General features: G+C 45.4%; 1 protein-coding gene across 3 annotated transcripts in view; it reads left to right on the forward strand.

The window, feature by feature from the left end:
- Positions 1–15,244, forward strand: part of WDTC1 (WD and tetratricopeptide repeats 1) — a 32,334-nt gene that overhangs the window by 6,126 nt on the left and 10,964 nt on the right. For 2 of the 3 annotated variants that reach the window (XM_087760485.1, XM_087760487.1), the window contains exons 2-12: positions 1,469–1,545; positions 3,756–3,839; positions 4,768–4,814; positions 6,019–6,130; positions 6,573–6,760; positions 7,433–7,615; positions 7,936–8,030; positions 9,124–9,239; positions 10,342–10,417; positions 12,171–12,267; positions 13,468–13,641. In XM_087760485.1, the coding sequence (XP_087616611.1) occupies positions 1,469–1,545; positions 3,756–3,839; positions 4,768–4,814; positions 6,019–6,130; positions 6,573–6,760; positions 7,433–7,615; positions 7,936–8,030; positions 9,124–9,239; positions 10,342–10,417; positions 12,171–12,267; positions 13,468–13,641 (1,249 nt within the window). Of the gene's footprint in view, positions 1–1,397; positions 1,546–3,755; positions 3,840–4,767; positions 4,815–6,018; positions 6,131–6,572; positions 6,761–7,432; positions 7,616–7,935; positions 8,031–9,123; positions 9,240–10,341; positions 10,418–12,170; positions 12,268–13,467; positions 13,642–15,244 lie in introns of all 3 variants that reach the window. The other variant, XM_087760486.1, reaches the window with a different exon arrangement.

Here is a 15,244-nt window from a genome sequence, read left to right on the forward strand (position 1 = left end):
GATCTGTAGGTCTAGCGACGTTTCTGTGTTCACTGCGGAGCCGCATAGAGGAGCCAGCTGTGTTAGGAAAGCGATCTGAACTTCCACTTCGGACAAACTCTGCTTTCTGTGAGGAAAAGTGAATTCTTCCTACCCATGGGGAAATGCCTGCGTATGCACGCTAACAGGTTTTTGAAAGCAAATTGAAGCTGAAGCCCAGGGCTTTGGGGATCCCGGGGCGCAGGAGCCTCGTGGTTTTGCTGCGCAGTACGGCTGCATGGCCCTGAAGTTGCTAATGGGGGAAGCCCTCGCTTTGCAGCAACCTGGCAGATGAACCAGTAGAGAATCAGGCAGCGTTTGTCAAAACTTCTGCCTGACCTCAGCGGAATTATTTGTTGCTGTGCTTCTGTGAAATGTTCTTGTTTCAATGAATCAGCATTTCCGCATTCAAAAGAGGACTCATTAGAAAATTTTGGCTTGTTCTGCTTGTGAATGCTTTTAAAGAGAATTTAAAACTATTGGGTTACATAGGACAAAATGGGTGTTTAAAATGTGTTTCTTTTTTTAAAGAGAAATGTAGAAATATCAAAATGGGACAGCACAGGGCCTGTGGTATGTAAATGAGGTGAATTACATCATTTCTCAGAGACTAGCTGGTCCTCTGCTAGGCAGCCTGTCCGGAGCGGGGTTGTGACAATCACTCTGCGATTTGAATGTTTTCTAGCAAGTGTAGCTAATTTTATGGGTTTAAATTATTTAGGTTAGTGCATTAAATATGGAACTTCATTAAGAGTGTGGAAAACTCTAATTTCTCCTGGAAATAAAACTTTAAATGATCGCCCCTTTTCTATTGCTAATGTAATTGGGCGTTCAGATGATAGTGTCACCTGATGGCTGGCTGTTGTGATTTCTAGGGGACACTTAGGCTCTTTTGTTTTGCTTTGGCTTTTTTTGGCTGATAATCAAATGTAGTAAATGAGAGAGAAGAGGTGGCCAAAAATATCGATGTCTTGTTTATTCACAATATAAGAAGTCTGGTTGGTTGTAAAGTTTGGGAAAAGTGAAATCGGACATGAGCGGACATGTCATGGTGGGAGGCAAGCTGCGAAACAGGATGCTGCCCTGGGCTTGCAGGGTCTTTGCTGGCATGGAAACGTGGCCTTTCTAGGCTGGTGCACTCCCGGAGTTCTGCTTGTTGTGAATTTCTCTGCAAACTGGGGATGGCTTCTCAAGTCAGGCATTCTTCAGTCTTACATTGTTCCTTCCTATCCTTGAGTTTCTTCAAGGAGCCTTTATAGAAAACTTTTCAGTTCTTAGCCACTGCTATTTTTAGGAAAAAAAAATGACTTAATATTGTATATGAATGGCCTAATATATTTGTATGCCTGCCTTTGTTCCCTCCCTGTTCTGTCCTGCAGGTAATTAAATGCCCTTAGTGTGGATCTTTGCTCTGTTGGCATGCTTGGATGCACAGCAGCTCTTCCGATAGCTTCTTTTCGTCTGCCCCATTGCAAGAAGATGGCAAAAGCAAACATTACCAGAGACATCATCCACAGACAGATCAAGGTATGTGTTAGCCAAGCGTTTGCTTGTGTTGGGTGGAGAGCAGATGGAGAATCGGTGTTCATGCTGGACTGGGAAATACTCATGTTGTTGCCTTTGCTTCTGAAAAGATCTCTGCTACTTACGTATTGATAACCTGTATAAGAAGCTTAAGAGAACAAACACATAGGACCTGTCACTGTCCTTAATGAAGAGCTGGGGTGAAGTATGGCATAATAGGCATACAGTTCTTCTCCCTAGCAGGAGCGCACCATGCTAGTTTGACATCAGCAGGTCTGTTCCTTTTGAGTACAACGTTGAAGAGAGAATTCTGGCTACTTGTGTTTGGGCACCATAAAGGACCCTTAGCTATCTTCCCTCATGAGTTTTCTGTCTGCCGCTTTATGTGTTCTCTTCGTGTGATCTTGCCATCAAAGGTATTTTCTGACTGTAGTAAAGCTAATGATCTCTCTCTCAGTCTCTTTCTGTCTCTTTCTTTCAAGAGTGGTGTGTTGCTTCCTTTGTGTAGGGAAAAACTTCTGCGGTGGTCGGATCAGTCATCTGATGGCTCCGTTTGTGAAATATTTCTTAACCTGAAAGGGCTAGCTACAGCAGACACAAGAGGCAATTATTACTTGGACTCAGAGGCCTTAAATCATTTGCAGCTTTGCTGGTAGTCAGCATTCGCAACAGTGATCTGTTAGTGGCCAGAGTAAGGAACCAGGAGCTTGAATGCTCACTTCACTTTGCAGTTTGGTACCAAACTTTGTATTATAAGCTTGTAATTTCATCCATGTGCAAAGGTTTATTTTGCTGCTCTAACAAGGAAGGGATGGTTCTGTGGTTAGAGCCTTAGGCTGGGACTTTTTCACACTGCCTGCTCTGTTAGACTTTCATGTGTGACCTTGGGAAGGTTGCTAAGTCTGACAGTTCCTTGTGGGAAAAGCAATATCCTACTGCACGGACCTCACAAAGCCACTGAGGTTGCAATAGCAGGACAATTATAACTGCAGCACCTTGCACCGGGCCTAGCAGTGTTTTGGGAATGCTATATGTAAAAATACATCAAGGGGTTTGAAGTTAGTAATGAAAGTGACTATGAAAAGCCTGTTTTGTTTTGTTTTGTTTTTCCTCCAGTCCCCTTATATCTGTCTCCATTTTGTTTTCAAATAGCTTTTGTTGTGTGGAGTTCATTACTTAACATTGGTCTGCAGCACTGTAACATAGTACACTAGTTCTTTGTGTCTGCTGTGTGACTACTAACATGTTCCTGGTACCATAAGTATAATTTTTGACATTAGTGTTGTCATCTATAAATGGTGATAATGAAGGCTTAAGTTGTCTTCACCTGACTGTAGCACAGCATGGGACGGGACCCAGGCTGGATCAGGTCCTGGGAAGGAATCGCCTTGGACATTAGATATTCCATCCAAAATATGACTTACATTCCCTTTTCTTCATGCCTGCCTCTGCAGTTGGCCTTCTTTCGTCGAAGCCATCTGCTAATGCATCTGTGAACCCTGTGAGATCACAGGGGAAACAACTGTCCTGCTTTTCTTCACCTTCATTTGTACTGACGCAGTTCTGTGGCAGCTGTTCCCTTCCCTGTAGAACAGGCTGTGCTGTGGTACTGCAGCTACATGCTCCTGCTCCGTTTCTGATGAAATAAGCCATCTCTAAAGGATGCTGTCCAGTTATGTTCCCTAATACTTTGCCCCTTGGCGGTGGTGCTTCGGGACAGATTCATAGAATCATTTAGGTCGGAAAAGACGTGTGAGATCATCCAGTCCCACCGATTCTGTGTAATGGCAGGCTTCTGAGCAGCTGTGGTCTAGTACTGCAGTCCTCGGGAGCGAGCTGCTTCTGGAGCCCTTGCCAAGGGATAATGACAGGCATTCCCAAGCTCTTCTGTATCTTCTGTTTCTGGCCCAAAGTAGGCAACTTACTCTGTCTTGGGGTGAGCCTCTCAAACCTTCTCTTGGCTGCCCAGCTGGAGCCTGGCAATTAGATAAACATCATTTTAAACCGATTCAGGGGCAAGGATTACAAACTGCCTACCTGGAGATGATGCAAACGATGTCTCCCTACTACACAGCAGGTACCTGATGCTATGCATGCCCTAATACTTTGCCAAGGTCCCTGCTTCGTTTTTAAAGTTCTTGAATCTTCTCTTAAAGGGAAAAAGGAATGTTTTGTTTGCTGTAGTCAGTGCGATGCTTGTTTGCTTCATGCAGGAGAGGGGTGCGCTGGGCTTCGAACGACACTATCACGTCACCGATCCATTCATTCGACGCCTGGGCCTGGAAGCAGAATTGCAGGTAAGTGGGCAGTGTTTAAAGAGCAAACTGAGCTGCTTGGCGTACAACTTGCTGCAGAAAGGAGAGCCTGTGGGAGAGTATGGCATTCTGTCTCTTGTGTGGGATAGATACTGATTACTTAGTCCCCTAAACGGCATTAGAGCCAAGAATAGCTCGGTGGGATCTTGCGTGAGCTTTCTGCGTTACCTAATGCACCTACAGGAGAGCCTTTAACGGGTGTGTATCAGCTCATCCTAGCAGCCGTGCCTGAAGAAGGCAACTGCCAACTGTTCAGTGTATTCAGCTCTAATGCTGAAGACTGTCATGTGTTGCCTAAAAAATAGGTGGTTGTATTGCAGCCTAACACAGCTTAAAAAGATCTTAAGATTGTCTTGGTTTGGAGGAGGAAAGGATTCTTTTGTTCCCTTTTTCAGTCACATCTCCCATATCAAACGCTACTCAATGCTCTTGGTCTTTCCTGGTTAAGTTGTTAGTCAATTTGGGTGAAGATGTATGATACAGTCACCCAGCAGCAAGGTGCTTCTAAAAGAGTTATCAAAAGTGCATTTTCCCTGTGTTCCCAGAGAACCTGTACATGTAATTTGTCAGCTTAGCCAAGAGCTTTGGAAGCAAAGTCACCTTTCCGTGTGCACAGCAGGATTTCGTCTGTAGCCTCTGAGACTAAACTGCCATTTTATTCAACACTACTTTTTTTTTTTTAAATTTGTTTCATTTTGCCTTTTCTACCCCAACTGCTATGGCATGTCTTGTCTTTTCTGGAGGTGCTTATCTGCCATGTGGGTGGTTTTTTGCAGGGTTGGAATAAAAAAACCTGCTTGTATTGGAACAAGTTGTTATGTGTGGGGAGCTCGCTGTGTCCTTGTCTTAGAAGAGCTCTGTTTGATAAGTCTGAGTTTGTGTAATATCGTTTTCCCTTTTTTTTTCTCAGGGTCACTCTGGGTGTGTCAACTGTCTAGAATGGAATGAAAAAGGAGAGTAAGTATGTGGATTGGTTCAGGGGATCAACAAGCTGATAACCCCAGGTTCTCCCAAGAGTAGGATGGAGGTCATCTTATCATAAGGAGCTGCTTCCCGTTCCTCGTAAAGTGGTGCTCAAGCTCAAAGTTTTGAACTGTAGTAGAGCTCACGCTTCAAAAGCAGCTTTATTTTGTTAAATATATCTGGATATTCTTAGAAATGCCCCGTTAGTGAGTTCAGAAGGGAAATGGTCAGGCTAAGAAGTGGAGATTGAAGGCTACTTTTCTTCTCTTAAGTGGTATTATGGATTATAATGGATCTTTAGGATTTGCCGGGCTGGTAGTGACATTTCCCAGCCCCCTTCACCGTGCTGTTAAAAGCCTCTGCTGGGGGACATGTATATATAGGGGAGGAAGGTAGAGCATTTACCCCTCTGTGCAGTTTTAGAGGGAAACTAAACATAAGAGCATTTCTGTTAACCAAGCGGAGTAGAGTATCCGCATGAGAAATGACTGGGTGGAAGGAAGAGTGTGTACTTCTTGACGTGCCTCTTACAAGATCCGAAGTCTGCTGTCTGATACTCTTCAGAATTATTTACCAGTGAAAATTTTACGCGTTTGAAAGAGATTTGGCTACAAGGAAATAAGTTTATAACAGCTGATGGTTGCAGATGTCAAATTCTTTTGCTTCAAATGAAGATAGATGTACAAGGCAAACGGCACCTTGCAAGACTGCTGCCACACCCTGCACTTAAAAAGCAGTCTGTGAATCACTAAAGGAGCCCTGGCTTGGGACTGCTTGGGCACATCTGAGGTCCAGGAACGAACGCCTTGGCTTGGGTTCGGGGATGATGTGGAGCAGTTAATGCAGCCAGGCTAATAAGGAAAATGGAGGCCCTGCATTTTGTTGTTGACCAAATGCTCCTATTGTTTTCCCCTGTGCCATCTGAATCTGCGGTGAGCTGGTTCAATGAGCTAAAGAAACAAAAAACACTCGCTTTATTTTCCATGGAGATGATATTTGGCTGGTTTAGCTCCCTGAACTGGCTGAATGGATTGGCGCATGGGGAGCAACAAGAACACAGCTGAGAAAAGAGAGAGGAAGTGGGCTTCTTAGAGCTGAATTAACTTAATGGCTGTCTGTGGTCAAACCACTCTAAGAAATTGGTCACAGCTTAGAACAGAAGAATACATGATGCATGCTTTTCTTCTGTTTCTTTTAGCTTGTTGGCTTCTGGCTCTGATGACCAGCATACCATTGTCTGGGATCCTCTGCACCACAAGAAGCTCCTTTCTATGCACACAGGACATACTGCAAACATCTTTTCTGTCAAGGTATATGGTTAGAAGGAATGAAGGGCTAACAAAATCAGCAACCTAAGCAGCAGGAGACTAGGTCCTTGCTGGAAAACATTTTCCTGCAAACAATTCCTTCCCCCCCAATAATGTAATATTTCTAATATTAGGAAGAAATGGCATTAAATCTAATACCTGCACTTCTTAGTTTATGCAGCTCCCAGGCTTATCTCATTCTCTCTGTAAATTCAAAGGAAATGGTTGTAGCAAATTGGGATGTGTGATGAAGAGACTATTTTGTGTGCTGCTGTAGCTGGTGACTCGAGTGTGCACACTGGCGTATGTGTGATGTAGGTAATAACATGGGTCATCCTGTGTTCCCAAAGCAAGCTGCTCTGTGACCCGCCAGGACAGCTCAGCTATGTCTATGTGAGCAGCCTCAGCACTTCTCCAGTTTGAATGTCAAATCTGTCTCCCACAGTTCTTGCCGCATTCAGGGGATCGGATCCTCATCACGGGAGCTGCAGATTCCAAGGTGCACGTCCATGACTTGACTGTCAAGGAAACCATCCACATGTTTGGAGATCACACCAACAGAGTTAAGCGGATCGCCACGGCTCCCATGTGGCCTAACACCTTCTGGAGTGCAGCAGAAGACGGGCTAATCAGGTACAGAACTCTAGTTGTTCTGCCCCCAAATTAATTGGATTGGGATCCGTTGCAGTATGTACTATACACAGATCTGAAGAGAGACCGTCTCTATACTAAAGAGCTTAAGCTAATCTCTCCCTTTCCTGAAACTGGAAGGATTCATCTTGAAATGTGGACTCCTCTGATAAATACTCTCCTCAGCACCTCTGTTTTCTTCCACTGAAAAGGGAGGCCAAGAAAGGACTAGCCATGTCAAACGGAAGGGAGATACAACACTGAGTGACGTTTCCCTCCAGAGTCACAAAGACTCTTACCTGAGTAATGTTACGGGAGTCTGTTCCACTTTTCAGACGAGCTACTGATTGTGAGGTCATGACTTGGAGTTTAATTTGGAACTTGAATAAATTTGTGCACATTATAGAGCTGGTTTTAACGGTTATCCTGATATTGAGGCCTAGCGTATATTGAACTGAGGTGCTTCCAGTCACTTGTGGCACGAAGGACTGTTAATGTCGTTAGTGTCGTCTCTTCATGCACAAGCTAGATAATTAAGTGTGGGTCACTACTGAGCAGTATAAATGTGCTGCTTTGAGCGGCCTTCAGTTTGGTCACCGCGGAAAGCTAACCTCTCTTATTGCTGCTTCTGTCGTCTAGTGGCAGGGATTGCCCGACTCTCTCTTCCCTTTACAGACAGTACGATCTGCGAGAGAACAGCAAACGTTCGGAAGTCCTGATAGACCTGACAGAGTACTGCGGGCAGCTGGTGGAGGCCAAGTGCCTGACGGTCAACCCCCAAGATAACAACTACTTAGCGGTAGGGGCAAGTGGACCCTTTGTGCGGCTCTACGACATACGTATGATCCACAACCACAGGTAATGGCAACGGGCTTTTCTGGGTCTTCTGTGCAGACGTGAGCGGTACAGAAATCTGTTCAAGGCTCTGGTGGGAAGGGGGAGTTGCGATGATCTGGCACTTGCCTGTCTCGCAGTGCGGTTTTACCCAGTCTTTTCTATCACCTGCAGAGTCTTTTTGATCTGCGTGAGTACATTGGGGTGCTGCGAGGCAGGCTTGTGACTGCACAGCTGTATAGGCACGAGGCCTTCCCCTCGTGCGTGAACAAGAAATGTCAGTGTAGATCAGGCTTCCAGCAGTTGAATGCTGTGATTGTAAGACTGCTCTTCTTTCTGGCTAGAAAAAGCATGAAGCAGAGTCCTTCAGCTGGAGTACACACATTCTGCGACCGACAGAAACCCCTCCCGGACGGTGCGGCACAGTACTATGTGGCAGGTATTGGCACCTGTGACTCATGGGAATTTAAGTTAATGCCCGAAGAAGTGGAGTTCTACCCATCACACAAGAAACCACTGCTTGGAAGAGCCCTTCTCTAGTACAGGGATGTTCCATGGAATTGCAGATTATTTCACTTCTATGCTGTGAATTCTTGCTTACATTACCTGCCCACTTTCCCTGATTTGGCAGTGGTGTGTGTTGGTGAGCTGGCCTTACTTCTTCTTGTCTAGCGTAAATGTCTTTTTGTCACTTTTATTGGCAAGTCAAGGATTGGATAATCTGGGCGCTATAGGCTTTCTCCTGGAACTGGTCCCAGCAAGGCTGCGGTTCAGAATCTTTTTGGCACAGAAGAGAAGTGGCTTGTCTTCATCCTGCAGATGAAGAATCAGTGATGCAGTATCTGGGCAACCTAGATGACATTCTTCTCCAGTGCTCATTATTTACTATCTCTTCCCCCCCCCCCCCCCCCCAAATGTTTGGGTTTTTTAAAGTGTCTTAGACCAGCATGTTCAGCAGACCAGTTTTGACAGTCTTGCTTCTGATGAGTCCCGCTAGAGGATTTCTTAGGTCCCCTGAATTGGTCATGCAACACATCTGCTGTCTGAAGCAAAAGAACCTGCGTGTGAGCTGAATATTTAGGAGCCTTGCTCTGGTTGTGCTAAGGGCTTTATTAAGGAAACTTGATTAGAGGGTTGAATAGAGGGTTGAAGATGGAGGTATTTGTTTGCAGATAGCCACAAATCACAGAAGCCAAATCCGTAGTGAATCCCTAAAACTGAGATTTGCTGGGTTCTGCAGACTTCGCTGTTAGCAAGCTAGTTACAATCCAGTCTTCTCCTCACACGGAGATGACCTTGACCTCACAGAATCGGTACCTAGAACTTGTGCAAAGGCAGCTATGCACGTCTGCCTGTTTTGGTGGCTGATGGAAGGATTCAATAAACAGCAGCAGGAAATGGAAAATCACCTAGGTGCATGCGCTTTGTGACAGTGCTCTCCTAACAACCCCTTGTAAAAGGGAGCAGCTGGGGTAGGACAAAGACAATGGTTACCAGTTACGCTAGTACATATGGACCTCTTCTCTCCACAGGGCACCTTCCAGTGAAGCTCCCGGACTACAACAACCGGCTGAGAGTTCTGGTAGCCACGTACGTCACCTTCAGTCCTGATGGCACTGAGCTCTTAGTCAACATGGGAGGGGAGCAGGTAAGAAGACAGCTAAAGTTTGGCAGAAAGCTTCACGTTCAGTTGCATTTGGGTCACCATATGTTGTTGTGCGTTCTTGAAAACAGGTATAGCAACTTCTCCGTGGGTAATATGATTGATTTTAAACTGCTTTCTGATTCATTCAGACTAAATGCTGGGCATTAGGGATTTATTCGTTATGCTACCACTTGAACGGCATTCTGTTCTGGTTTTTCAATTCACATTTCACATTTCACTCTCTGGAAGGAGGAAAAAACCAGAGTTCTGGAACTGACCTTTGCTGACCTAGAAAAGATTTCATAACTCATTCTTGAAACATCAAACTACTTCTTTAATAGAATCTAGTGAATAAGGAACTTACAGAAGCAAAGGCCTTCACCTGGAATATTGATTGCTTTAATTTTAAGCGCTGGGTGATATTCATGGATCTTTTGTAAAGCCTATCAGTGAAATGAGAAAATCCTCCTGACAGCATTAATCAGCATGGATTAAGCAGGAGCTTTGCTTGTGGGCAGGTTACTCTGTGGTTGTCCTCTACAGATCTTTCTCACACGTGCATGCATTCCCTTTAAGAGAAGGTGCTGAGTTAGGTGAATTGTAGGTCTGATCTGGGCTGTCAGTTCCTGTATCAGTACAGTTTTAAACTAGGGCTTTGCAGGGCTGCTTTCATCTTAGAGACACTTTTGCCTTGGTTTAGTGTACTGCCTCTTTTCTGTCACTAAACGTTTGCTTTCTTCATGATCACTGTGTTAATTAAATAGTTAAAATATCGTATTGGAGTCGAAGCTTTTTGAGCAGGTTGGTTTGTGGTCAGGGCATCTTTTAAGTTCTGTAGGTGTGGAGAGGGCTTTCTTACCTCTTGAGTAAGATGAGGCTTCTCTTTCTCAGCATTGTTCTTTCTGAACCCAGTGCTGGAACGGAGCATGCCACCAGTACTGCTGTCATCCTGTGTGTCTATAAACAAGATTCCCAGTTAGAAAACTGGAAATAGCACAACACAAATGTGGCACCATATACCTGTCTAGCCCTGTTTTATTTCTCTGACTTGAGCATCTATGTTTCACTGACTTTTTTTTTTTTTGTCTTTTTCTTCATTCCTTAGGTCTACTTGTTTGATCTAACATACAAGCAGCGACCATACACTTTTCTCCTCCCAAAGAAGTGCCATACTGCAGGGGGTAAGTATGATGCTGTCGTGAAAGTGAGCAGAAGGCAGAGTGAAATCACGTACTACACAACTCTTTTTCAGGGTGCAGCCCTATCTGGGCGGGAATTAGGAAAATGAAGTAGGGCATGGCTGTTGCTGGGCTGTTTCTGCAGTGCAGTTCATGCCCTGAGTTCTAAAACCCTTCTACAGAACGACAACATGTGTGTCAGGAGGGGAGAGGTGAGCTGTTGAGAGGTGTATGCCTGTGTGAGCTAAGGAGAGTGTTTTAAAGCTGTGCACAAAGGATAAAGTAGGCTTCGTAGGGTGGTTGAGGTCCTGGCATCCTGCCTTCAACTAAGGGGCAAAACTTTGTGGACAGGTATGGAAATGGTATATTGTTTTTATTTTTTTAAGCTTCTTAGTAAAATGTTGAATACATTTGTTATCCCCTTATACACCCGTTAAGAAGGAGACAGAACAATCTCTTCCCTAGTCTAAGAATCTGGCCTGGCACTAATATCCCTCGGGGTGGTGAGACAGTTGAATCAAAAAGTCAGTTATTTGGTGAGTAAGTGAATCCCAAAGCGTTTTTATTCCTGGCCCTGTTTCTTACAGGGCCTGCCTGTTCGTACACAGATGCTGCAGGCAGCGTGCAGTGAATGGCTGCAGCGTTATTCCCCAGGCAGAGGCTGACTTTTATCAGGGAGTGTTCCCTGCTCAGCCCCTTCCCTGTTCTCGGAGCGCTCTGGCAGAGTTTGATCTGTGTACTCAGCTCACCTTAGGCCTTAATCTAACACTCACATCCTGGTAGCAAATATATGCCCTGCCTGCCTTTCTCTTCGGTGTTGAATGCATGTGGGTGATGTGTACTGTGGTATCTGGTGAGGTCATGCTTTAAATGGCAGGACAGCGTTTGAACAGGCTCACAGTGGTGTGGTTGCAGCAAACGCTCCACCCTGTTGGGCACAGAAAGTTCAGGCAAAGGCTGTGAGAAGGCGGTATCAGTACAAAGGCTGAACTTCATGTGCACGCATGTCTCTGCACACTGAAATCTCTGAGCAGGTCGGTAGACTGGTCGAACAGTGTCCCCCATTTCCCAACCTGTGAAATGGCCGCAGGAGCACTCCCAGCTGCAACATAAATGCAGTTGGTAAAGCTTGAAGCTGAGTATTTTCTATAGAAATGGCAGATGATGTGGCTGCGTGACCTTCAGAGGATTACTTCAGCTTGTAACTGCTCCTTGAGCAGTAGGGTAAGAAAGGAAAAAAGCATCTGGAATTCCTTGACTGGATTCCTCCAGTGGTTCCCCTCATCCTCCTTGTTCTATTAAATGTCCAACATCTTAGCTCTATGATTCTTCATCTGAGTGAATCTAAAATGCAAAGTTACTAATGTCACTAACTGCTTCTGCAGTTTCAAATGTCAGGCTTCTAGTGATCAGTCAGGTACGCTGCTTCTGGCCTAGGCTCAGTCTGAAGGCAGTTCAGTTCAAGCTGCCCTCTCTTTGTGTGTGTATACTTCTACGTGTATCTCGTTTTCTGTTCTAGAGTGGTGTTGCGAAGGATACTGCAGAGATTTTGTAGTAAATGTAAGAAGGCAAATCAAATCCAGGTGGCTGGAGGAGGTGGGGGTGTGGAATCATGGAAGTTTTATTTCTGCTCTGAATGGGGCTGTGGCATTGGCTTGGCTCTGCTGTAAAATAAAACCCTGAAGCTTCAGATATTAGTTTGTACAATCTACGTTGATACTTAGCATGGCTGTATATTTCTTGTCCTAACTTTCAGAAGTGCAGAATGGAAAAACCTCTACCAATGGAGTGTCGAATGGCATCCATCTCCACAGCAATGGCTTCCGCTTGTCTGAAGGAAGAGCACACGTGAGGTAAGAGGACGGATCTACCTACATGAAAGCCCTACGGCTGTGTTCGTGTCCTCTTCCTCTTGCCAGGGTTTGGTGCTGCTAAACAAGGTGTGCAGTGTAACTCCACTTGGCGCGCTGACTTGATTGTCAGGTGGCCTCTGTCCTAGGAGCTGTATTTGCTTCTGATGCGTGAGCTATGACCAAGAGTCAGGTCAGGCAAGAGCGTCCTGGGAGAAATGTTGTCCGTGAGGATTTTTCCCCTCTTATGATGAATTACTGCAGACAAAACTAAGAAATGACTTCTCGGGCCTGGAAGCAAGGTGTTCTTAGTTGTCTTGAGTGGTTGTTACTTCCTGGCCTGCAGGAATTATGTCTTGGTAAATGGGAGAGGCTGTCAGGTTGAAAGAACCTTGCTTCCCTTTGTCATTTTTTTTGGCACCTGCCTGCTGCAGACTGAACTGAAGCAACCAAAATTGCTTTACGACAATGACACTGGAGTCATTACTCCTGCAGTCTGCATGTGAGCTAGGAATGGATGGAGAGCCCTCTTCCATTGTTCCTGCTGCTTGCTTTCTTTAAGAGCAAAATGCAGTTGGCGCAAAGCAGAAGCAGACTTGAAGCACATTTTGCTGACTGTTTTTCCCTCCAGCTGATGAGACATGGTTAAAAGTCAAGACACAGTTACTTAGTACCATATATGGGTAGTCTACGTTCCACCAAAGTCACTTTGCTCAATGTTTTCAGCTTGTTTCCTCTAGATGGCCCCTCCACCACGGCAGCAGAGACGTGGCTGGAATTTTGGGTTGCTGAGCATGGGCCTTGTGCGGCCCAGTGAACTCGGATGCTTGGTTTCCTTCTGAATTTGCATTCTGTTACACGTTGCTAAAAGAGGACTGGAAATGTTGTTCATGCAGTCAAAGCAAAGATGTGTTGGTGAAGTCTGAGGCGTTAGATGCTTAAAATACACACTGTTCAGTTTTGAGTGGATGCCTGTATATAAAGTCCGTATAAACAGTCAAATGATGGTCAAAAAGAAACCTTCCTCCTAAATCCAGGTTATTCAGGTACATGGTCTCTTCTGCCTTTTTCTGAAACTTTTGGTATTAGCTGATGCTTGCTGGGACTTGCTGAGCAAGAACAAAACACTGCAGACATTTAACTGGAGTTAACGGAGCGTTAGCATGCGAGACTTACCTGTGCTCCTTTCTTCTTTCCCTTCAGTCCGCAAGTGGAGTTACCTCCGTATCTGGAGAGGATCAAGCAGCAAGCCAACGAGGCCTTTGCTTGCCAGCTGTGGACTCAAGCCATCCAGCTATACAGCAAAGCAGTCCAGAAAGCCCCCAACAATGCCATGCTCTATGGCAACAGAGCCGCTGCCTACATGAAGCGCAAGTGGTAAGGAAGCAGAGACTATCGGAGAGTTTAGTGGCACAGGCGGTGCTGGTGCCTGACTTCTGGGTACCATGGATGCCTTGTCCACTGCGAAGCACCTGGCTCCCCTGTGTGTGGAGCAGGGTTGGGGTTATTGGATCGAGCTGTAAGTGGGTCACCTCTGGCACAGAACAAGGGGATTGCACAGCAGCATGTGTTGGAGAAATTACAGCCACAGATACTGCACAGGCAAGCACAGCTGGTAGTAGCTCATCATTTTGCCTGCTGGCATGCTGAGTAACGTTCTGTTCCTTTCCTGTTTAAAAAGAAACCAAAAATCCACTTTTGAGTAACAGCATTATGAGTGTCTGCAAGGGTGTTTGTGTTTCTTTGGATAGTTCTGATCTGCATTAGAGTATGGCTCTACATCTGCTGTCAACAGCCGAGGTAATGGTTACTATGCTTTCTAACTTCCTATCTCAAGATAGAAGATCGTTGTAGGACTGCCTGGAGTTGCTTTGGTTGCTGCTTTATCCAAGTAACTAGTACTGCAGATAGATGTGACCCGGTGGTTCCTGTGCTACCCAGCTAACCCACACTCCCCTTACTGGAAACAAACCTCTCCGAGGGATCTGGGGAGGTGGCAACTGGTGCCTCAGCGGCGGGGGGAGGTTCTGTCTTGATTGTTGCAAAATATGCTGTTAGCCTCTGCAGTAGGTAATGTCTTCTCTGACCAATAGCCAGAGCTGCATCTGCAAGGTACAACTGAGTTATTTTAGTATCTGTCCCCTTGAGCAGAATAAGACTGAGTAGCATGACTTTCTATTAACATATTTAAAATAGCTGTGGTCCTTCATCTACATTTGCTTTGTGAGGATATCCTTCTCCTCTCCCTGCTGAAATCCCCAGTATGAATTCTCCCGTCTTCTTGCCAAGATAAAGAGCAGCCAGCAGTTGTTGTGACTGTTGGTAACTGGCCTACTGGCTCTTTTGCAATAGGAGAGATTTGGGAGCTGCCTCAAAAAGACCTCAGTGTTCAGAGGGAGAAGAACAATAGGTTGGGATTAAGGAATGGAAGACAGAAGCGGAGCGCTGATCTCATGAATGACATTTTTCTTATAGGAATCGTTTTTCCCGAAGGATGCTGGCAGATCTGAACCTTTCTGTGTGTCAGCTAGTGCTTTGCTACAGTTTTTGGTAGCAGGAAGATGTGAAAATGTATGCACAGTGGGTTTCTGTGGCATGCAATGATTAGAATTTAAATAGTACTGAGCTGATATCTTCTCAGGTGCAGAAAATACAAGGCGCTTTTCTGCTAGGAACAGCTACTGGCGTATGGCAGAAGTGGCTGGGATGTCACTGAGAAGGAGGGTGAAGCAGCTGGACAGGGACCCACGCTGAACCTCCGTGTGTCCCTAAGGTGCCCTCCACGTTCGGAGCAGGAAGAGCTATAGGCCACCCTGCAGAATACCGCAGGTCTTGCTTTGGCCTCCTTCTCTGAATAACAGAGGGGTCTAGAAGAAAGGAAGGTCTGTAATTTCCTAACCTCCCCTTGCTCATCTCCCTTAAGATGCTACTCATACTCTGCAACGCTTCTAAGGCTGTCCTTTTAAAATTTGCTTGTAAG

The sequence above is a fragment of the Nipponia nippon genome, unplaced genomic scaffold, assembly GCF_047370975.1.
Source record: "Nipponia nippon isolate SJK-2023a ecotype South Korea unplaced genomic scaffold, ASM4737097v1 scaffold_23, whole genome shotgun sequence".
Lineage (NCBI taxonomy): Eukaryota > Metazoa > Chordata > Aves > Pelecaniformes > Threskiornithidae > Nipponia > Nipponia nippon.